General features: G+C 39.3%; 1 protein-coding gene across 1 annotated transcript in view; it reads left to right on the forward strand.

Moving 5' to 3' along the window:
- Nucleotides 1–21,114, forward strand: part of Ccdc191 (coiled-coil domain containing 191) — a 63,783-nt gene extending 42,669 nt beyond the window's left edge. Inside the window, exons 10-17 of the mRNA XM_090346143.1 lie at nucleotides 2,720–3,180; nucleotides 3,934–4,046; nucleotides 6,039–6,121; nucleotides 6,926–7,027; nucleotides 13,395–13,538; nucleotides 15,035–15,187; nucleotides 15,904–16,049; nucleotides 19,623–21,114. Coding sequence (XP_090202269.1) covers nucleotides 2,720–3,180; nucleotides 3,934–4,046; nucleotides 6,039–6,121; nucleotides 6,926–7,027; nucleotides 13,395–13,538; nucleotides 15,035–15,187; nucleotides 15,904–16,049; nucleotides 19,623–19,767 — 1,347 coding nt within the window. The 3' untranslated portion in view covers nucleotides 19,768–21,114. The remainder of the gene's footprint in view (nucleotides 1–2,719; nucleotides 3,181–3,933; nucleotides 4,047–6,038; nucleotides 6,122–6,925; nucleotides 7,028–13,394; nucleotides 13,539–15,034; nucleotides 15,188–15,903; nucleotides 16,050–19,622) is intronic.
- Nucleotides 21,115–22,611: the final 1,497 nt, after the last annotated feature.

Genomic DNA, 22,611 nt, shown 5'->3' on the forward strand with positions numbered 1-22,611 from the left:
TCCTTTTCTTATTTATAGGATCCATTTATTTATTTATTTATTTATTTATTTATTTGTGGGTCATGGGGCTTGAACTCTGGGGCACTGTCCATGAGCTCTTCAGCTCAAGATTACCTCTCTATCCCTGGGCCTGGGTGTTGTCCCTGAGCACTTCAGCTCAAGGCTACCACCCTACCCTTGAACCAAGCCCCACTTCCCATTTTCTAGAGGTTAATTGGAGATAAGAGTGCTGGCTTTGAACCTTGATCCTCAGATCTCAGCCTCCTGAGTAGCTAGGATTACAGGCGTGAGCCACCACACCCAGCTTCCTTTTATATTTTTGAGAATATTGATGCTTTGATTATTATATATACTGAAATATTTTAATTTCCATTTTGTCAGTTGTCTTTTTGGTTTAAGTTGTAGCATTTGATGATACTCACAGTTGTTAATTTTTATCATGTTAGTGTTAAAGTGCCGTGCGCTTTTTCACTCCTCATTGTTCTTTCCTTGTTTAGAAACGCAGTGTTGGATGGAGGCAACCTTCTGCACTCTCACCTCCACCTTCCTAATGCTGGTGTTAAGTACTTAACTCAAATGTGCATTGCACACAAAACAGGCCCAGCCTCAGTATCAGTAGCCCTGATACTGCTAGCATGGAAATTGGTTTTAAGTTTAGTCTCTCAGAAAAGGGAGAATGCAAAGTTGCTATGGGGACTTAATATAGTAATATCTCAGTCCTTTCCCTTAGGAAATTTATGTATCTTTATGTTGTTTAGATAATTTTGATCCTGTTGAGTCCCAGGATAGATTTTTACCTTTGAAATAACTGGATGGTACCTTTTTCCCTGTGAAATTCCACTATTATTATTTTTAAGTGAAAAAAGTCAGCAGAAAATACTTCTTACTGTGAAAAACAAAAAAAAGTACTATATGTATAGTTAGACTTCAGGAAAAAAATAAGCGTACAAATCTCAAATGAAAAACAAAAAGTTTATTTTAAAAAAAGAGATAATATTGTAAAAAATAATAGAACAAATTAAAACAGAGGCTACAGTACACTCCACAGATTACTAAGTAAACTAAATCTTTTCTAGAATATAAACCACGAAAATCAATATCTTTAGTTAGATGCTTATTAGTTTTGCCCAGGAATTCATGTACTAAAAACACACATGCTATAAAATGTTTGAAAATTACCAGTTAGCCCAAACGTGATTTTCTCTAATTAGGCCAGACTGTTCACTCCATTTCAATTCAGTATAATCTGTGCCATTAAGCTTTTCTTTCACTCTCTTATTTTTACCCTAGAAAGTTACATTGATCTAAAAGAAATCTTGTTGCTGTACTCAAGGCTTTTTACATAGTCTTGCTGGGTTAATACATGTCATTACCGTAAAGTTTAAAAGAGCCTAAAACATCTGCCCTGCTTGATACTAAATTTCTTAAGTGGGGGTTCACATGAATAAATGTCCTCTGACATTTCTGAAATAAAAGATTATTTTTAAAAAGTCTTTTCCATTTTAGAGTTTCCCACATGTCAAATCTCTCAGCTAAGTCTATGAAAATTATGAGAAATAGTTTTGAGTACCTGCATATGACACCTCTTTCAAGCTAAAGCTTTTTGATGCTAAATAGCACCTAGTATTTTCCCTAGTATTCTGATACTAAATAGCTGCTAATATTTTTCTTAGTGCTAGTGCAGGGGCAGAAAAAAGCAACTAGTCAGACCTTAAGTCATGAAATTAAATCATTCTAGAGGAGACATTTTACTTGGCATCATGATGGACAGGGTAAATTTTGCTGATTAAGCTTGTAATAAAATTTGATACCTCATCTATTCAATGAAATTTTATACAGCAAAACTTCATTAAAAGTATTCATCTGTATGCTTTTGCAATAAATTTAGGTAATATTGTTTTCCTGTAAGAGATATTTGCCTAGTAATCCTTCCACATACTTCCCACATATAGTTCAAGAATTGCTAGTGACTAGATTTATGCTAGATCCTGATGTTAAAATTATATAAATCTGCTATACTGTATTGAGGGGGCACTTTACTAGAGGTATGAAAGACTTTAAAGAACAGAGCTTTTGGAGTTGAGGCAAGGCTCAGTTGGTAGAACACTAGCCAATAAATGGAAGTGGCAGATCCTGGTCTCAAACCTTAAAAAAAAAAAAAAAATCAGAGCTTCTTTTCAAAATTCTTGAGAAAGAGTAAATCCTTTGTAACAAAAATTTCAAATTTCTTCAAAATTCAATTTGTTCTTGCATTAATTAAAATAGCTATAATATGGGCGGGGAGTTTGGCCTAGTGGTAGAGTGCTTGCTCAGCATGCACGAAGACCCGGGTTCAATTCCTCAGTACCACATACATAGAAAAAAGGCTATCCTTGAGAAAGTCCAAGGACAGTGCTCAGGCCCTGAGCTCAAGCCCAGGACTGGCAAAAAAAAAAAAAAAAAAAAAAGCTATAATATGGATCTGAAGTAATATTACCCAATTAGACCTTTGATCAATCGTAGGTGTCTTTGCCCAAGAAGTGGTTCTCACAGCTACAGCCACTTTCATACCCACTGTTAATGAGCATTCTAGGGGTGGCCTCTGAGATACCCAATCCGGTAGCACAATGCAATTAGTTGGGGTGCAGGCAATTGTGCCATTGAACAAAACAATGCTGACGAGACTGATATCTAGACAGTCCTCTTAATTATTTGAGTTATGAAGTGTTCTCTCTCTCAGGTCTCTACTGGACCCCCTTTGTGTGAAAAGCCACCCTGGGGAAACGACAGATCTGTGTTGCACCCTCCCTTAGGAAGAATCACAAGGGAGAGCATGCAGGATCCCTTCCACCACATCCCTGGGAATATCCCAGGTATTCAGCAGCCCAAGGCCCGAGATATTGAGATGGCTCAGCATCCTGGTGGTGATGAGAAGCTTGGAACCAGCAGCCAGGAAGGAGAACCTGTTTGTATGGGGCATTTCCGTAACCGCCATGTCTACCAGCAGCAGCTGATTGAGAAGCAAAAGAAGAAACTTCAGGAACAGCAGAAAACCATTCTGGAGCTGAAGGAAAGCCAACGGCTGGCAGAGGCCCGTTGGGCAGCTGAGCGAGCTGCAGCAGTCATGGATGCACAGAGCCGCCCTCTGTCAAGTCCCAGAGCAGCAGAGGAACACCAGGGAACCTGCCAAAAGCTTTGGAAGTATGTCTGTTGTGGCATATATCACTCTTTCAAATACGTTAGGAGCTTTTTTTTAATCTTTGAAATAAAGAGGATCCTGAACTTCTTTGCCCTACTTCCTAACTCCATGATCTGAAGCTGTTTATGGCAAGTGTAAACAAATATGGAAAGCAAATGACCACCTATAAAGAGCCTGTTATATAGCTGGCATTTAGGTTATGTCTGCCTTTGTCAGAGGAGCTCAGCAAGTATCCAGTAAAAGAGGAAAAACTAAACTACTTGCTCTCATGAGATTTCTGATTATGTTTAGTGCTGAGAATCCAAGAAAGACAACTCCAGGTCCATATGGAGTAGCCACTGGGGTAGCTACTCTTCTAGCTTGAAATGTTAGTTCTTTGGGAAAAAAACAAAACTTTTTTTGATTCTGTTATGAGTCCAAATTTCTCAAAAGTCATTTAATATGGTTCCAGAGGTACTTGAGATGTATACACTATGTATGATAAGTGGTAGGATAAGAAATGGTGATACCTTTGATTAGAAACAGAGTCAGTATACCTGACTCCCATTGTAAACTCAAGCATCGCATGACCTTTCCATACTCCATTCCACCAGTGTCTAACTCAGGTATAATAATTCATAGTTATCTCAGCAAGGAAGGATTAACAAACGTTCTTAAATGCTTTGAATCCCTCAGGTACAAAAGCTTTGAAAGATAATAAATGTAGGTCTAAATCATTTTCCTTTTGTTTCTCCCTCTTCTTTTTTTTTCTCCAGTTCATCGGTTACTTCTCCTGGGACAGAAGTTTCTAGAAATGATTCCCAAAATTCTCTTTCTGGACCCCAAAAAACCACAAAGCAGATGATAGCACCCCATCCTATACTAAAAGGCATGGCTGTCTTGATGGTAGTTGTCTTCTCTCTGAACATAGAAGATGTCTGGGACTAGATGGTGGCAGTTTGTAGGTTTCTGAGATTCAGCAGAACTTGGTCAGGATCTAACATGAGTAGACAGGGGAGGAACAGAATGCCTAGTGAGTTACACTTAAGAAGAATGCACAAACAACACAAATGGGCACACCCAATAGTTAAAGCTAAACACTCATAAAGATCACCTGCCATTATGTTTTTTGTTAACACTTCAGTGTTGATTATTTCATAGCAATTCAAGTTATTTTATCATTTGTATATTTTTAATAGTTTATTTAAGGGGATGGGGATAATTGTTTCATCTCCACACATGTTTACACTATATTCCAATCAGTCTCACCCTGTCTGTCACACTCCCTGCCCCCTTCCTCCAAAAGATAGTATCTCCATGTTTCCCTGTTCTATCTCCCTAGTATTGCAAATATCAGTTTTGACAGTACTCAACCCGTTCTCTTGCCACTAGCCAACCCCCTCCCACTAGTACCCACTATTATTTCCTTTTATAATGAGTTAGGCCTACATAGTAGGATTTAAATAATGAAATGTACTCGTGACATTTTAATTTGGTAACATGTTGATGCACATAGAAACCATGATTTTTAAAGTGAAATAATTCTATGAAATTAGGGGCACTCCTTAGAGGCCACCTAGCACAGTCTGTTTATTTGTATTATCATATACTTAGCGCATGTCACCAGTCATGTTTGTAAATTTGATTGCCTTCCTGTGGTAAGATTACTGTCCTCACAAGAAGTAATGACATCCTAAGGACACTGAGCCTGCAGCCTGCTCTTGTCTGCAAAGAGACCAGGGATTTGCATCCTCTCTGCTAGGATAGCAGCTTGTGCTGTCTTTGCCTCCTACTGACGCTGAGCAGGAAATGCCCAGTTCAGCGCAGTAAGTTTTTAAAAATTATTGTTTGATCTAAGAGTTAGCTATTTTAGAATCCCTGTCTTATTTTTCAAGGAGCCTTTAATGATTTTTGTCTAGAAAAGATGAGGAAAGGGCGTATTGCTGAGGCGCTGCTTCTCTGGGCTCTCACACTTTAATCCTCTAGTCTATTTCTGCCTCCTTAAGGACAGTCTCACTCCCACCATCTGTGGCACCACCACAGGCACTTAATATCTGTGAGGCTTTCGTTTTTTAATTCTTAAAATTTAGGCTTAAAATCCCTTCTCTGCAACCTAGCCCAAGGAACTGAAAGAAACTCTTGGCTGGCTTAGGTGAGCAGAACTTGATCCTTTTCCTACCCGTGCCCCTCCTTTCTGTGAAAGCACTGACTGATTACAGAGTCATATTATCAGACCATCTTGCGCATTTGTTTCATTTGGATCGATATTTAATAGACTGTCAAGAACAGGAGTCTGACACTCAAATTTGTTCCAATGCCAGTTCTCAAATGCCTGGTAGACTTCCAGTTCCTGCCCATCTGGATAGCCAGGTCTTAAAACTCTATTAAAATGTATTCATCCTGACCCCAAAGTTTAGTCTGTTCTTGCATATCCAGATGCATAGACATGAGGAAAAACAATGGGCACATTTAAAATAGGATTTAAGGAATCTTTTGATTCTCAAAATCTTTCTTACATGGAACTAAATTTTTCACAATTAAATGACCATTTTACTTTCATACATTCAAGAACCTGTCATCCAGGCACATTATCTTATTTAAACCATTATTTATATTATTCTAGAATAAATGTAAGTAAACAAAAACAATTTATAAATTACTCGTCATTGCAGAGGATAATGAAGTAGCTTGGGATGAGATCACAGGTCTTTACCTGCAAAGTATATATAAGTTTCATATCGTTAATTTTCTTCTGAGATAGTAAACATTCAATTTACAAGAAAACTCAAATGCTAACCCTACATGCGACTGTGACATGGGAAATTTCTCTTGCAGTGTTCCTCATATTTCTCTCTATTAAAATTATGTTATTATTTTCTAGCCATGGAAGAGAGAGCAGTTCAACGTGCTGAACGTAGGCGGATGTTGGCAGAAAGGAAGAAAAAACAAGATGAAGAGAAATTGGTAATAAAATCCAAAATGCAAACCGAGGCAAGAAAAATGTGTTGTCTAGAACTTAACAAATGAAATGTAACTTGTTCAGCCTTGTGTGGTAACAGAGTTAGACCAACTTTGAAATGGCTTTTGGCCTACTCACCCGTGAGGAGACCAAGACCAATAGCATTGTGAAAAGGAAGCTGGAAGATTCACGTGGGACTGAGAATGCTGTTATCAGTAGATGTTTGACCTAATGAGTTTGCAAAGGGGAACTTTATTCTGTTTTACTTTTGGCCATTACAAGGATTTGAGCTCACTCAGCTTACTTTCTCATAGTTAGCTTTTTATCACCTCAGGCTTGTCTCCAGCCTGGTTTTATCTAGAGCCAGTTGTTCTTTTTGTACCAGCCATGAGCAAATAAACCAAGCAAAGTGCAAGACACTACATTCAAACTTTGCTACTAGCATGTACACACACACACACACACACACACACACACACATCATTTTGGCCTCACATCATCATGTGCAGTCTCACCTCAAGTAGAAAAAAATTTTTTCTTTCATTTTTATTCTTTAGTGTACAAAAGGGTTACCATTCATCCAATAAGTTTATAAGTACAATGCATCTCCATTAATGTCACCCCTTGTGGAGAAAAACTTAAGTTACACAATTGACCACATGTTTGTTGGGTTTTGCTACTTTTAACCACCAAAAAAGAGGACGATTCCAGAGACAAAGCTGTGGCTGCTGCTTGACCTGCCTCAACGTAGATCTTCTCCCTATCCAAATTGAGGGTTCAGATTTTTCTGCATTACTATCTCTAATCAGGCTCAGTTAAAGGCCCGAGAGGAAGAACGTCAGAAGAAGGAGGCGGAAGAGAAGGAAGCTCAGCGTGAGAGAAAACGAGAAGAGAAGAGACTCAAGAAAATGGTGAGTAGCCCTCAGCCAGTCCTGTTTGTGAGGCTTATGTTGTGAGACCTGTTGTCGTGTGCTTACCAGATGACAGTCAGGCCTGTGAGGGACATTTCAGATTCAAACCATCCCAAACGCTTGGGTCCATTTGGAATTCATCTTGCATATGGCATAAAGTATGTGTGAAATTCATTTTTGTGTGTGTATAGACAGTCAATATCCTTTAAGACCGACTTTTCTGTATTGGATTATTTTTACACACTTCTCAAATACACTCGAGGAGTTAGGGTTTAATATGAACTTTGGGAGAGCACATTTAGCCCATAAAAGTAAGTAGTATGAAATTTTTCCCTCAGCTGCATTCAAGATTTTTGTCATTGGTTTTCAGTTTTAGAATATGATATGCCTGGGTATGGTTTGTTGATTCATTGGCATGTTTACCTTGTTTAATAGATTGATTAAGTGAAGTAAGCCAGACCCAAAGAAACATAGGCCCCATGGTTTTCTCTCATTTGTAACAATTAGTATACATCTAGGATTCTCCTAACAGAGGATTATAATAGCTCAAAAACTACGTGCACATGGCCATATAGGATGAGGCTAAGTGAAATCAACTCCAAGATATGGAAACAAGAGGTTTATCTTTGTGATTGTTATTCTTAATGTACTATGTAAAGCTCTTTCTTTTTTCCTCTTTTCCCCTTATGATTTATCTCATGTTGTTATTTGAATGTGGTACCTGGCATATTGTATATACATTTATTTGTTTATTTGAAAAAAGGAAGGTAAGGGAAAAACAAGATGAGTGAAAGGGAGTAGGGGAGGGAAAGTGAGAGAAAAACATGGGAAGGGGTTATAATGTTCAAGAAGTAATGTACCCACTACCTGATGAATATAACTGTAACCCTTTGTACAATAAAATAAACCATGGGCTGGGAGCATAGCCTAGAGGTAAAGTGCTTGCCTCATATGCACAAAGCTCTGGGTTCAATTCCTTGGTACCACGTACATAGAAAAAGCTGGAAGTGGTGCTGTTGCTCAAGTGGTAGTGCATTAGCCTTGAGCAAAAAGTGTCCAAGGACAGTGCCCAGGCCTTGAGTTCAAGCTCCACAACTGGCAAAACAACAACAACAAAAACCTGTGATTGCCACAATAAAAGAAACCCCAACAATAAAATTTAAAAAATAGACTGAAGCTTATTGGGGATGCAGTAAGGTTGTCTTATTCACAAGTTGATCACATGTGGTTTTTTGTTTGTTTTTGTCAAGTTGTTTGTTTTTGTCATCTGTGGGGTTTGAACTCTGGACCTGGGTACTGTCCTTTAGCCACAGCACCACTTCCACTTTTCTGGTGGTTAATTGGAAATGAGTCTCATGGATTTCAAGCCAGTCTCATGAACTTCGATCATCATATCTCAGCCTCTTGAGTAGTTAGGATTACAGGCATGAGCCCCTGGTGCCTGGCTATCACATGTGGTTTTACCAAGCACAGTTAAAACATAAATGTTTAAAAAAAAATCCAAAGAAATTTCACAGCCAAAACCCTTTTAATCCCCAGGTGCAGATTCCACAGGTCAGTGAATGTGTAAAAGCACCTTCCATCCCACATTATCTTCAGTTGTGTTTAAACTCAAAGCTTTTCCTCAATAATGACCTACTTGGAACTGCATACATATACTGTGGATACCAGGGGTTTACTATATGGCTATGTGTTTTGTTACTAATTTGTGAGTATTCTTACCTACTATTGTTGAAATGTTTTCACTTGTCATTCGTATTCTCTTGAGTTTCCAGTCATGCTAGTATTAAATTATTTTCTACTGCCCCCTAAATCTCAGATAGGTTGTTCCCTTGTTCCTTTTTACTTTACAGTTAACATAATGTCCATTGTACTACTTTCAGATTACTTCATTTCTTCTTTAGCTGCTTCATCTTGTGATAAGTAAAAATTTTAAAAACCCTCTTTATTTCTATTAATATGTATTTTTGATTCCTAGCTCTTTTTTTTTCTTTTTATTGCCTTTGGTCATGGGACGTGAACTCAAGGCTTGGATGCTGTCTGTGTGCCTTTCTGCTGGAGGCTAGCACCCTACCAGTTGAGCCACAGCTCCACTTCTGGATTGGGGTAGTTAATTGGAGATAAGAATTTCACAGACTTTCCTATCTAGGTTGGCTTCAAATTATCCTCAGATCTCAGCCTCCTAAGTATCTGGATTACAAGCATAAGCCACCAGCACCTAACTGGTTTCTAGCATTTTTATTTTGAATCTTAAGAGTTTTCTGTCTCTACTACAGCATTACATATCTAATGCCGAATGTAATACTGTCATACATTATTTAAAATTCTCTGATAGTTCCAACAACTTTGTGCGATGTTCTGATATGTTGTTCTCTATGTCTTGTTCTGATAATTGCTTTATTTTTCAGAGTGTTTATTTCTTGTCTTTTGGTAGGTCATATCTATTTTTGTTGAAAGCCATTTTGCTAAGAACAGTTAAGAACTACAGTAAGTAGACCATTAATGTAGAGATTTGTGTCAGTCTAGCCTGAACTTGGCTTTGTTTGGAGCTTATTGTTGCCATGGTTACTATGATTGAGGTTTGTTATCGCTATGGACACCAGAGATTTCATTTTCCTCCAGTAACTTTGTTTCTGTCTCCTTTTATGGTTTTGGGTTTTCCCTTAGTGCTATTCCTTAGAGTCTCTGTCTCTTCTGTTCTTACACTGTAATCCAGTATTGTCACTGAGGTTTGTACAAGTGTGGTGATGGGTTCTAGATGGGTGGAAGCTTTCTATGGTCTGATTACATTTCATTCTTTGCAGAGCATAACAATGGACATTCAGCAGAATTTCTGTTCCCACTCTCCAAGCAAAGCTTTTGGGTTTTTTTTTTCTGTATTATGATTTTTTTTCAATGGTGAGGACCACCACTCTTTGATGGGGAAAATAACCCCTTTCTCTTCCCTTAGGTGAAATATGGGGATTCTTGTCTGGCAGAGTTCCCTATGTGTCCTCCCCTCAGTTTCAAGGCTGTGACCCCGGTGCTCTGAGGTACTATGCAGACAGAGTCCTCAGTCTACTAAGGGAGACTGATCTAGCAGCATGTGCAGTTGCTGTTTTTCCTCTCTCCAAGCCAGAACATTCTAGAACCTTCCCTTGGATTCTCCATGATCATTTTTGTGCAAGCCAGGTAGGGCTCCTATAGGAAAAGCATATAAGAGAGTGGAAACACCTCCATGACTGGAATCCTTCATAGCTTATTTATATAAGAGCTTCCTCTAAAGGGCCTCTTACTATCTCATTCTCACAGCAAATTTGGGGGTGCAGCTGCTGTTAAACATTTTATGTACAAGAACACAGAAAATACGGAGACACTAATGAAATACACAAGTTCTATTAGGAAATCCTTAACTGAGGAAAGAAATGCTGTGTCAAGAATACAAAATTTTGTAGGGAGGTCAGCCCCTAGTTCAGGTCCCACAGCCAACAACAGCAAAGAAAAACATTTTGCCTGGCAGTGCTGGCTGATACCTAGCTACTCATGAGGCTAAGTGAGATCTGAGGATAGAGGTCAGAAGCCACCCTGGGGAAGAAATGTCAGTGAGACTTGCATCTCCAATTAACCACCAGAAAACCAGAAATGAAGCTGTGGCTTCAAGTAGAAGAGAACTAGCCTCCAGTGAAAAAGCTCAGAGATGGCACCCAGGCCCACGGGTTCAAGACCTACAACCAACAAAACATAAAAATAAGAAATAGAAAAGAACACAAACCTTTTTAATTTAATTTTTTATTAACCCTTTTATTTATATTTTTATTGCCAGGATAACATATAGAGGAGTTAGAGTTACATCCATCAGGTAGTAGGTACATTACTTCTCACATATTGATACTCCTCATGTTTTTGTCCCCATTCCCCTAAGAAAACAAAATTTTGACTCAAGCAGAACTCTCATTGTTTTTCTTTATATTTTGCCATAGAAGTACAGACTTCTTAAAAGTCTGTTTTCCTTTCAGAATCTAGAACACTAGCCATAGATACAGAATTCTGGAAAAATAGTTACATGTAACTTAGAGGTACATGAGATCAAGTTCTCCGAAGGGATAAACCTTTGATTACCCCACCCTTTGGTCAGGGTTTGTAAGTTGGTAAGTTCCTCTGCACCTTGATGTTGCTGGAGAAATTGCTCTTTTCTTTGCTGTTCTCTTTAGTCATCAACTTCCTCTTGCTACTCCATGAGGTAGTTTTGTGGGGTTTTTTTTTTTCATTACTCACCCATTCAACAAGTGTCTTGGGTACCTAGATAAGGATTAAGAAGGTAATTTGGGCTTCACCTTCAGAGAATGTGGACATTTCATTTAAGAACTTGCACAGAAACAGGCAGTTGGCATCGGAAAATGAGTTATTCTCCTCGCTTTCTCTTTACCATGAGTTTTCCTTTATTCTTTTTTGCAGAAGCTATAGACATATTAACTAGCTTGTCAAATCCAGCCAATTCACTAACTGTTCTTTTCTTGACATAAAATTATAGGAAGAAAAAGAAACTTGAATGAGTCTATAAGTCCTTGTTTTTTTGTTCTTTCTTTGGGATGGGGGAAGGGTCAGTTGTGGGGCTTGAACTCTGGGCATTGTCCCTGAGTTCTTCAGCTCAAGGCTAGTGCTCTACCACTTGAGCCACAGTGCCATTTCCAGTTTTCTGGCAGTTAATTGGAGATGAGTCTCACAGACACTTTGTGCCCAGGCTGGCTGTGAACCTCAGTTCTCAGATCTCAGCCTCCTGAGTAGCTAGGATTACAGGTGTGAGCCACTTGGTACTTGGCTTTTTTCTTCTTTTTTACAATCCTAGGGCTTGAACTCAGGGCCTGGACACTGCCCTTGGGCTTTCTCAAGAATAATGCTCTACCACTTGAGCTACAGCACCACTTCCAGATTTTTCTGTGTATATGGTACCAAAGGATCGAACCCAGGGCTTCATGTGTGCTAGGCAAGCACTCTACCACTAGACTACACTCCCAACCCTTGCTTTTGTTCTTGAACACTGAACATTTGTAGATTTTTTTCCATTTTTTGTAGATTTTTTTTACTAAAACAGAAAAAAAGAAATAAGTAATAATACCTTAAGGTAGACCATTAAGTTTTTGCCATCTTTCAAGCATACTCTTCAAGTGCATATGTTCTCTGAGGAGAGAGGGTGTCAGCTCAGTGCATCCTCAGCCATAGTTCCTCCTCAACAGAAAGTCTTAATCACAATCAAATACTTTAACTTGCCTCTGTACTTACTGTTCATTACCTCAAAGAATACAGTAGTAAAGATATTCATCTAGACATTAAATGAAGTCTCTTTCCAGTTAAGCAACAGAGAGGAGATAGATGTATTTCTAGGTTTTCTAATCAGGAAATATTCCTAATTTCAATCTTCACTAGATAAATACTTTTAGTCAGTTAAGAGATACAGCATTTCTATGAACAGTACTGAGTAAACCCAAGTATATATGTAGACCTGATTCCTATTTTTTTTAACCAGTCCTAGGGCTTGAACTCAGGGCCTGGGCACTGTCCTTGGGCTTTTCTCAAAGCTAGAGCTCTATCACTTGAGTTTCAGCACCACTTCCAGCTTTTTTTCTATGTATGTGGTACTGAGGAATCAACCTAGGTCTTTGTGCATGCTAAGCAAGCACTCTACCACTAGGCCAAACTCCCAGCCCTGATTCCTAATTTTTAATAGCATTAACCTATATTGAAAAATGTCACATTTGTACATTCAAATGGTAGGACAAATGGATCTCATAAATCAGAGCATCATGTTGACCAATTTGATGTTACTCAAATTATCACACAAAAAAGATTTCGTGAGGAAAATCTGGGGCCATCTGTAAATTGGAACTTGTGTCCAGACACAAAGGTTTCTCAGGACATCTTGGAACTTCTTGAACTTCAGCTCCACCGAGGATTCAGGTACCAAATGTCCAGTACAATACTGGACAAGATTCTGAAAGGACCTTCCACTGCCCAGAGTGAAGTGGAGCCCTCAGAGCTTTTCTGTTTTCCACCAAAGACATTAGTAGCTCTTCTCCTCATGCGCTTTTCATATGATTTAAATTATTAATCTTTGAAACTACCTAGCTTTATACTACTTATAGGAAAGCTTTTCTTTTTCAGAGCCTCTACAAGTCATCAGCCCGAGTTCTATAATGTTCACAAAATCTTGGGATTAGACTTGATCCTTGTAGGGCCCATAACCAGCCTTTCTTGATCTTCTTGGCAGAATTCATTTTCTAATGTTCCTGAGTGAGCACTCTTAAAATATTGTTTCATAGTTACATGTTAAAATGAAATTAATTAGTTTTTTCTTTTGATCATGACATTTTTACTCCATTATTTTTTCCAGAAAGAACTAGAGAAACAGAAGAGAATTAAGAGGAATCAAGAATTGGAAGCAGTGGCTAAAGAACATTATAAAATAGTTTTGCTAAGAAAAAACGGTTTAGAGCCTTGGAAGAAATTGACAATGCAAAGCAAGCAAAACATTCAGGTGCACTCTTGTACTATTGTCCTCTCCCCAAATTTAGAAAGTGGATTTTCTTAGCAATGTGAACTTCTAAGTTGGCTTTTGGGGACAGGGAGTTTGGTGATTTAAACCCAGAAAGATAAATGTTTTGAGTATAGGAATATTTCTTTGGGATAATATATTTTTTATCTTTAAAAGACCTTTGTAAAACCTAAATTAGTTATTACTAGGGGTTTTTTAGGTAAGAAGAATAGAGGATTCTCTGAATTTTAGCAGTGTTGGTTTCTGCTGGAAATGAGGCTGCATAATAGACAACCTCCAAATACCAAGTTCAAGCATTTATTCTACAGTCACATGTCTAATCCAATTGTAGTCTTCTTTTATGACTCCCCAAGTCCAGTTCCAGCAACTCAGGGCATGTTTTTCACCTGACAGCTAGCTGTTAGATGGACAAAAGACTAAAAGGGATTTTGTAAATGCATATGAAGCTTCCACTGTTCTCTTAAGTTATTGGACAATGCAAGTCATTGGGCAAGCTCAGGACATTGAGGTGGGAAAGAGGCTTCCCATCTACTCCACTGAGAGGTGCTGCAAAATTACATTGCAAAGGACAAATATAGAATTATATTGAAGAGAATAGCAATCCACTCTACAACACGGGCATGAAAACAAATACCTGACAGAATTATCCAGCACACAGACCAGGACATTCAAGTAAATGAAGTTCAAAGTGAATGGAATGTGTGTTTTGGTTTCCTGACTGGGGTATACCACAGAATAGTCCCATATGATCATGTTGGCCGATAATTATGAGGATCAAGAGATGTTCTTGAGGATCAGTTGCATTCAAAGCCTTAGATGACTAGACAAGTCTTAGGAAAACGTGTACTAAAAGGGTTTTCCCCTGACTATTGAAAAGAATGTTACTCTTAAAAAGTAACATAAATCTGTAAGTTCTAGTTGTGTATTTATTTTGATGGCATTCTACTGAGCCTTTTTAAGTTGGTGAGACAGTAAATTATTCATGTTATTTTCTATCAGTGGTTTGTGGTTTATTGATAAACTCTAAATTTCAATGATAGCGACAGTTCTTTCTATAAAACTAATTGAAAATATTGGCATTTCCTCAATTAGACAGTGGTTAAGTACATAATAAAGGGAAGCCTCTTATGGAGTTACTGTCTAGTTTCCAAGAGAACAAACCAAGAATGTTGCCAGCTACTCACTCCAAAACTCAGAGGAAGAGAGTGATGGCTTTGGAGGTTGTTTATTCTATTTCCATAACAAGCCAGTCATTGTGGTCTGCAGGTCGTCAACCCTGAGAGGCGTGATGATGTGAGTCTGTAACCCTTCAGAGAATGGGGTCATTAGCCAAAACATTAGGACATAGATTTTATCTATCTTAAGACTGTCCTTGTCTTTAGTAACTGCCTAAATGTGGTGTCATTTGGTACGTGTTTCCTTAAATGATTTAACATGTAAATGAGCTCCTCTTTTGATTGAAAAAAAAAAATGTCCAGGTGGCGGAAGAACATTACTGTTTGGCTCTGCAGAGGAAATGCCTACTGACCTGGTTCTGGTATAGTCAGGAAAGCCAGGCAAAGAAGATGACCCAGGCTGATCAGTTTTATTCCCAGCTATTGCTCAGGAGAGTCATCAGAAGCTGGCTACAGGTAAGGCCATAGAGCAGACCCCTTAAAATACACTTCACTCTGCCCAGTGCTCTAGAAGAAAATTAAATCAGCTCACAACTTCTCATGGTTATTATGCTTTTAGAAATCAAGTGAATTTAAATGTGTCAAATCCATTTCTGTTAGCAAAATAGTACATGGTCCATGTCTCTCTCACATCAAGTATGTGTGTGCAAACTGTAATGTGTCCTTACATAAATTTGTTTTTATAAGGATTTCTTGTGTATGTCTCACAGTACTCGTGATTTTATTAGAAGCCTACCCCTTCAGTCTTACTCCTGGTCTCCTTCTTTGGCTCTGTTTTTTACATTATACAGAACGTTATGTTGGCTACCATATTATCCTCTTTGTGTTTCCAGTGTCCTTCATTCCTTTACTTTGTGTTTCTGTTTTAGTCTTCTCTTTTTGGAATATTTTGTTTGTTTACATTTGTTTTTCTGTCAGTCATGAGGCTTGAGCTCAGGGCCTGAGCACTGTCCTGGGACTTTCTCAAGGCTAGAGCTCTACCACTTAAGTCTCAGCACCACTTCCAGCTTTTTTCTACATATGTGGAACCAAAGAATCAAACCCAGGTCCTTGTGCATGCTAGGCAAGCACTCTACAACTAGGCCAAACTAGGCCCACAGCGCCACTTTCTACTTTACGTTTTTGTCTTCTAATAATATTTATCTTATTTCTGTTCTGGTCCCTAACCCCAGTATGTGACTGAGCTGGAGGATGAAATAAGAAAAGTTAGTGTGAACTTCCTTCTGAAGAAGATTGTTAGGGCCTGGTTCACCACGACAAGGGAAATGAAGATGGATTCTCAGAGCAAGCACAAGACTGCAGAAGCGCATTATGACAGGTGCGGTTCACTTCCCAAATCCTCTGCAGTATATTCTCATTCTGGGATGTTTCTAAAAAGATGAAGTAGAGTTTAGGAGAGCAGGGCCTCACAAGGCAGGGCAGGTCAGCTTCCCCACCCACTACAGGGCTGGGACCAATGAGGCAAACCCCCTGGGACTCCAGGTTTCCCATCTTCAAGTGGATGAAGAGGCAGTCTGCCTCTCTGTTTCACAAGGATTGGCATGTGCTTCAAACACATGAAACATACCTACACAAATGTGCTGTAGTCTTCATGATCATGTAATTCAGTGTTAACATTTATTATGCAATTTAATGCAAGTACCAAAAAGCATGTTACTATTACAACTATGGCTTGGTGAATTCCTGTGAGAAGACCCTCGTGTCACCACATCTGAGGTCATGGGGTAAAATGTGCTGTCCCTGGGGTCTTTCCAGCCCCATGTTCCTCCTCCAGGTAAAATGCCCTATTGGCCTGTACTTTGAGCACTTTCTTGCCTTGCTTTCCACTTTTCCTTCTTGTACACACAGCCCTCAGTGCCTTTTAGTTTTGCCTTGTTTTGAACGTGATCGTGATCTGTATTGAAACATACTGTATGCTAGTATTTGAAGTACAGTTACATCTTTGGGATATAAGTTGTCTGTATAAACAAGGCTGTTTGGTTTGTTTTCAAATAAGTATTTTGAAGTGTTCTGAATGTCATTATGTACTCCCTTTAAATACAACATAATCCTTTTTTGTTTTTTGTTTTTTTTCAATTCTTATTCACTCCACAGTTAATTTGGGTGTCCTTAGCAATACCTTCAGGTTTTGCTATGTCTGCACTATTGTGCTGTATAGAAGCACCCCTTTTCTCATTCCCTTTGCATTCATTTAAAATTTGTTTTCATTTCTGTGTTTGCACATATATGCATTCCTGGTCTATGAAACCATTTTCTTATTTTGTTACCATAGGATGCCCACTCCTAACAAAAACTACTCATCCTTGTTTAATGTACAGGTACTGGAAATCAGTGGGCTGAGAACAGATTAAAAAGTTGATTATAATTTTGGTGGAATTAAATATGCAGTAAGTGAGGGTATTCAGAGGACTTGCCATTGAGTAAAATGTTTCACCTTTAGAGTACAAAGGCCTCGTGACCCTGAACAAATCATCATTTGAAGCCTCCCCTGGTCCTCTCGTAGAGAGTGAGCATAACAACAGGACCTATCTTTGGGTTGTTGTGGAGACATGAACAAAGTGACTAATGAACTGTGTGGCCCATCAGAAGAGCTCCTACATTTTGAATGTAGTAACACTGTGAATGTGTTACTGTTAAGCATCCTTCTTGTCTGCTTTTGTTTTGTGCTCTGCCATTGTACCCAGGCTGTGATTCACTTGGGGCTTTCATACAAACCATTTCATCATGGTCACAGTCACCAGGGCTGGGGCAGATGCCCTGAATTCCATTTTCATATGTGCAAGTAACTCCTACCAGCTCCCTGGACTCCATTCCAGGTTTTCTCACTCCAAAACATCCTCCTCTTCATACATCAGTTAATTTTCCTAATCTGCTATCATTTATAATCTATTAAAGCCTATGAGACAATAGGATCACTAAGAAAGAAATTCTCAGCCAGGATCTACTTTAGGAAAAGCATTTCTGTGACTTCATCTCTTCCCACTTTGTTCCTTGCTCATATATTCCTGCCCTTAGGCCTCCTGTTCTGTTCCTCAGACACACAAAGCTCCCTTCAGCTTCCAGGTATTTGCATGGTCTGATCCTTCACCTTCCAATTCTAGGAATGCCACTAATATGACCAGTCCACTTTTCTGTCTACCGCATCCACTAGACTACTTTTCAGTAGAACAGGAGGGGCTAAAAGTATAAGTCAGAAGACTGAATGTGGCCAGCAGTGAGAAGATATGACTAGCAGGCAAGAATGGGAGATAGGCCAAGAACTGGGAGAGAATCCATGAGAGTAAAACTAGGGGTTGCAAATGGTGGACTGATGGATAAAAATTGAAAGCAGGCCGGGAGTTTAGCCTAGTGGTAGAGTGCTTGCCCAGCATGCACGAAGATCCGGGTTCGATTCCTCGATAACACATATGTAGAAAAAATCCGAAGGTGATGCTAAGGCTCAAGTGGTAGAGCTCTAGCCTTGAGAAAGTCCAAGGACAGTGCTCAGACCCTAAGTTCAAGGACTGGCGAAAAAAAAATTGAGAGCAATGAAGCAGTTCCATTCCTTGGAGTCTTTTATAAAATGTAGTATTTCTACCAACAAAAATCAACAGTATTCAAAACATTAACCATAAAAACTGAGCAGTCCAGTGAAATATATTTTAGCTAGTTAAGAGGCCCCAACAATCCCATCCATTTATCTAGCTGTGAAAATAGATTTAACCATTTGGTACTATTTCTTTTGTTTTTATGGGGGAGGGAATACTGAGGATCAAATTCAGGCCATTCTGCTTTGCTAGTGGGGTACTCTCCTGCTGAGACATACCTCTAGCCCTTGTTTGCATTAGATATTTTTGAGATAGAGTCTTGTTTCCCACCTGGGCAGGTACCAGACTGCAGTCCACCTATTTGTGTGTCTTAGGAAGCACATGATAATCACATATTCAGGTATTGGTCAAGATGGAGTCTCGCAAGCTTTTTCTCCTAGGCTGGCCTCAAATTCTGATTCTTCTCATCTGAGATTCCCAAATGGCTGTGATTGCAGATGTGAGCCACCAGGGCCTCAACAACTCTGCCTATGATCTTAAACACAAACACACACACACAGTATACTACTTTGCATTACCAAACATACGCTCTCTCCTGGGAAAAGTCTTGACTAAAATCTTCAGGCATCATATTCTCCAAAAGCCTAAGCCACTTCTGTTTCTACTTGTGCTTCTCTCCTGTTGTCCCACCTCGCTGTATTTAACTTTGTTCAGTTTCACTGCCTCCCTGGGAGACCACATGGCTCAGCATCCCTAGCATTCAGTGGACGTGGGCACTAATCCATTGCTAAAGGCCAAATGGGTTTCCCTGAGACAGCAAAGTCCCCAGCTTCCACAGGGTCCTTTTTCAAACTGTGCTAACACAAGGCCATGTTTGGGATTTTCTTGTAATTCCAGACTAGTGGTTATTGTTGGAAGTTACAGCCAGCTTTTAAAAATAGATCTAAGCACTGGAGCTTCCATGCCTCGAACAGTCATGCTCAACTTGTGATTTGCAACATCTTTCCCTGGGGGCGGTGACTGCCCCCATCCTTTACTGAACCACGTCCTGGCTTTAGATATTGTTCAGAGCTGTGATCAGATCCATAGGAGCATCTCACAGCTTGCAAAGTGTGTGCTGCTCCAAGCTCACCTCCCCACAGAAGCCTTTCTTGACTACCCAGTCACAAAGGGAAACAGCTCCTCCTCTGTCATCCCCTTCTAGAACCTGGAATTCTGCATACTATCTCTCACTGTCTTGTCACTTGAAGACCTTGCATGTTTCACTCACTTACCTTTTTTTTAATTTCATAAAGTGTTAGCTCTTATGTACCATACTTTTTCTCACCCAGCCCCCCCCTTCTTTTTTATTTTTATTTTTAAAGGAAGCTTCTTAGCAACACATTTCAGACATGGAAAGAGTTCAGGACATTTATGAAAGAGGAAAGAGTGAAAGAAGAAAGGCGAGAGCAGCTCCGCAGGAAGGTTGCTGAGATCCTTCCAGATTTCCAGATGCTGGCGCCACCATGACCAGGACTCGTACCAGCGGTTCAATGCTTGGCCCTCGAGCCAGGTGTTTTTGGTGAGCCTGTAAACAGTCCACATTGCTCAGGATGGAAAATCTTAATGGATCCAGAATGATCCATCTATCTGTTGTCTCCATGTACACACCCACACCCACACCTGTATTTGGTCCATTTTCTGAGATACTTCTTGAACCAGAATTTATATTGACAACATGTACTCCCTTCTCTGACTTCTCCTGGCTTTACTAGTCATTCACTATGTAGCTTTTACACAGCAGGATCATGCAAAGGAATGTTCTAGAGCACTGCTGTTCAAATATGTTCTATATATTTTTAGTGAAGTAAACTTTAAAAAAGGACAAGTGTTGGGCCTTGCCTTCTGAAGGAAAGTATGTCCTTATGGCTCCATGTGAATTTTGGGGAAGTGTAATTTTAAGTAGAAAAAGCAGTGAGTATTTATAAAAGAAAAGATCTCTAGTGGTCAGTGTTCTCATACCTCAGTGTCAGTGACAAGCACTCCACCAGCCCATTCCTGCTGCCCAGACAGCAGACCACCAGTCCAGAGGGTCTCCACAGAGCCACAGCAGGGCCAGCAGCTTGACTTCAGAGGAACTAGGGCACCAAAGACACTGTACCTTGCTAAGCACAGAGGAAATTCTGCAAGCTAATAATAACTGCTATCAAAGACAACTCAGCAACTCATTAAAATGTCTCTGTTCCCAACTACAGCTTCTACATAATCCATTTGATTTGGATTAACTTTCAGTTCAATGCTCTTTTGTTACCTGCTAGGAAGATCATTTTTATTATAAAATGCAACATTTCAAATAGTCCAAACACACCTGTAGTAAAATAAGAAAGACTCTTTAGGCCCTGAGATGATTACTTTTAGCAAATGTTGGAAAGTTGACTGGTAAAATAAAAATTCTGTGTTTTCTTAAGTGAATGCGCTTGATCATGTCTCGTACTTCCTAGAAAGGATTTACGTCAAGGGTCTAAATAAATGCCAGAAACTTTCCATTTCCTTCTTTATCTTTGTTTTGCTTCAAGCATCAAACTCGAAGTTTAGTCTTTTACAGTTCATATTCTGACCAGGCCACAGCAAGACTTTACCTATAAACACAATTAAATCATTTTGAAGCTCCCTCTCTCAGTGAAGTGTTGTGAATCCATGGTGTGGAATGTAACTGTTAGCATAATGCTGGACTAGGCAGAATTCTGATCTACAAAAACTGGGAAAACAGAAGCCAGGTGGAAAGCCAGGGCCAGCTACACAGCACAAGCACATCAGGGTGGCTGGAAGGCAGCACAAAATATTTTAGAAGATACAAGCAACAATGTCATCCTTCAATAAAGCACTTTATTTTCTGTTTAAACAGTTCAGTCACAGTACATTATTTTACACAAATGGCAGTAATTTGTAAAATTTCCATTTAAAAGGCCTTGTGTCTGAATCTGAGGTGGTATGAGGCTGTGAATACAAATATAAAAACTGTGCAAAACGTCTAGCCCACAGCCTGCAGCGTGGCTTCCGACACTGTCCATAATATTTGTGGGCCAGTTCAGATATTGAATTAGGTAAACATTCCTGTGTTTCCTTCAATCCAGACATGAAATCAAATGAAAGGATCCAGCACCCTAACATAACCATCAAATCCCCTAGACCTTGGGGTCACTAGCTCACCTTACCACAGTGTGACATAGAATCGTGCTAGCAGCCTCACCTGAAGAATTAACAGAATCAAGTCAAAAGTAGCTCTAGTTTTGAAGCTTTAAGAACAGAGTGGCTCTGATGTAAAAGCTTTGTTTTTTTAAATATGAATTTATAATGTAAAGTATCTTCAAGAAGGCTAACACAAGGCCTTAACTCAGAGATAGACAAAGTCTAGAAGAGATTGGTCTCTTGGAGCCATTCAGGTTTGGGTGTGCTGCCGTTCCTACAGGAAAACACTTTGTGCTGTTAAGCCTAGATAACCTCAGCGAGGATTAAATTTAGCTGATGCTGAAAAACAATTTTTTTTACTTCAATCACAGGAAACATCCACAAGAACAAACTGAATTTTATCCAGTATTAAGTTTTGAATGGCTTTCGTTCTCCCCTGCATCGCCTTTGCAGTATTTAATATGAGATGGCACACTTGTCACGTGGCTGCTGAGAAACCAGATGCCAGACAGGTGCCTCCAGCAGAAGTGTCTTATCATCCACTGCTTGTCTGAGAAAATTCTCCTCTTCAAAATGCAGGGTACCAAAATATGGCTCCAAGGAAGTTAAGTCCTCCAAACCTTCTCATCCAGTTTGAAGGAACTCTCTTAAGTTTCACAGATACTAAACAGGTTGAAACTGTGCTTCTAGATGCAATATTTTTGCTTCCATTAGTTGAGCTTCATAATACAAAGCTAATGTCTTACCCAAAGGAAGTAAGTTTATTTAGCATATGATCAGTATATTAAGTAGGATCTTACTGGCATTGTGTTCTCTGGCAGTGGAAGATCCTAGTATAGAAAATTTTCTCTTACTAAAAATATCAGTACCAAGTACTACTGCAGAAGAGAATGTTTACAGCAATCTTTCTTCTAGGCAGGGAACAGAATGGAAGACAAGAAAACCCTAGTTATCAAAGAACAGCTAAGAGTTATAATATCCTAAATACAAACATGTATCTGAAGCAAAACAAGTGGCATGTTGTCACAAAAACACATAAAAAGACTTTGTAGCAGAGGTGTGGGGTCCAGTCTTCACGGTAGGAGTGCCCAACTAGAACCACAGAGAACTTCAAAAGTATCCTTAGAAAAATTCCCAATATCAAAATATATTCCCCTTTCATGCAATCTTGATCCATCATTTCAC

Source organism: Megascapheus bottae, chromosome 1 (assembly GCF_031878675.1).
Source record: "Megascapheus bottae isolate mThoBot1 chromosome 1, mThoBot2.hap1, whole genome shotgun sequence".
Lineage (NCBI taxonomy): Eukaryota > Metazoa > Chordata > Mammalia > Rodentia > Geomyidae > Megascapheus > Megascapheus bottae.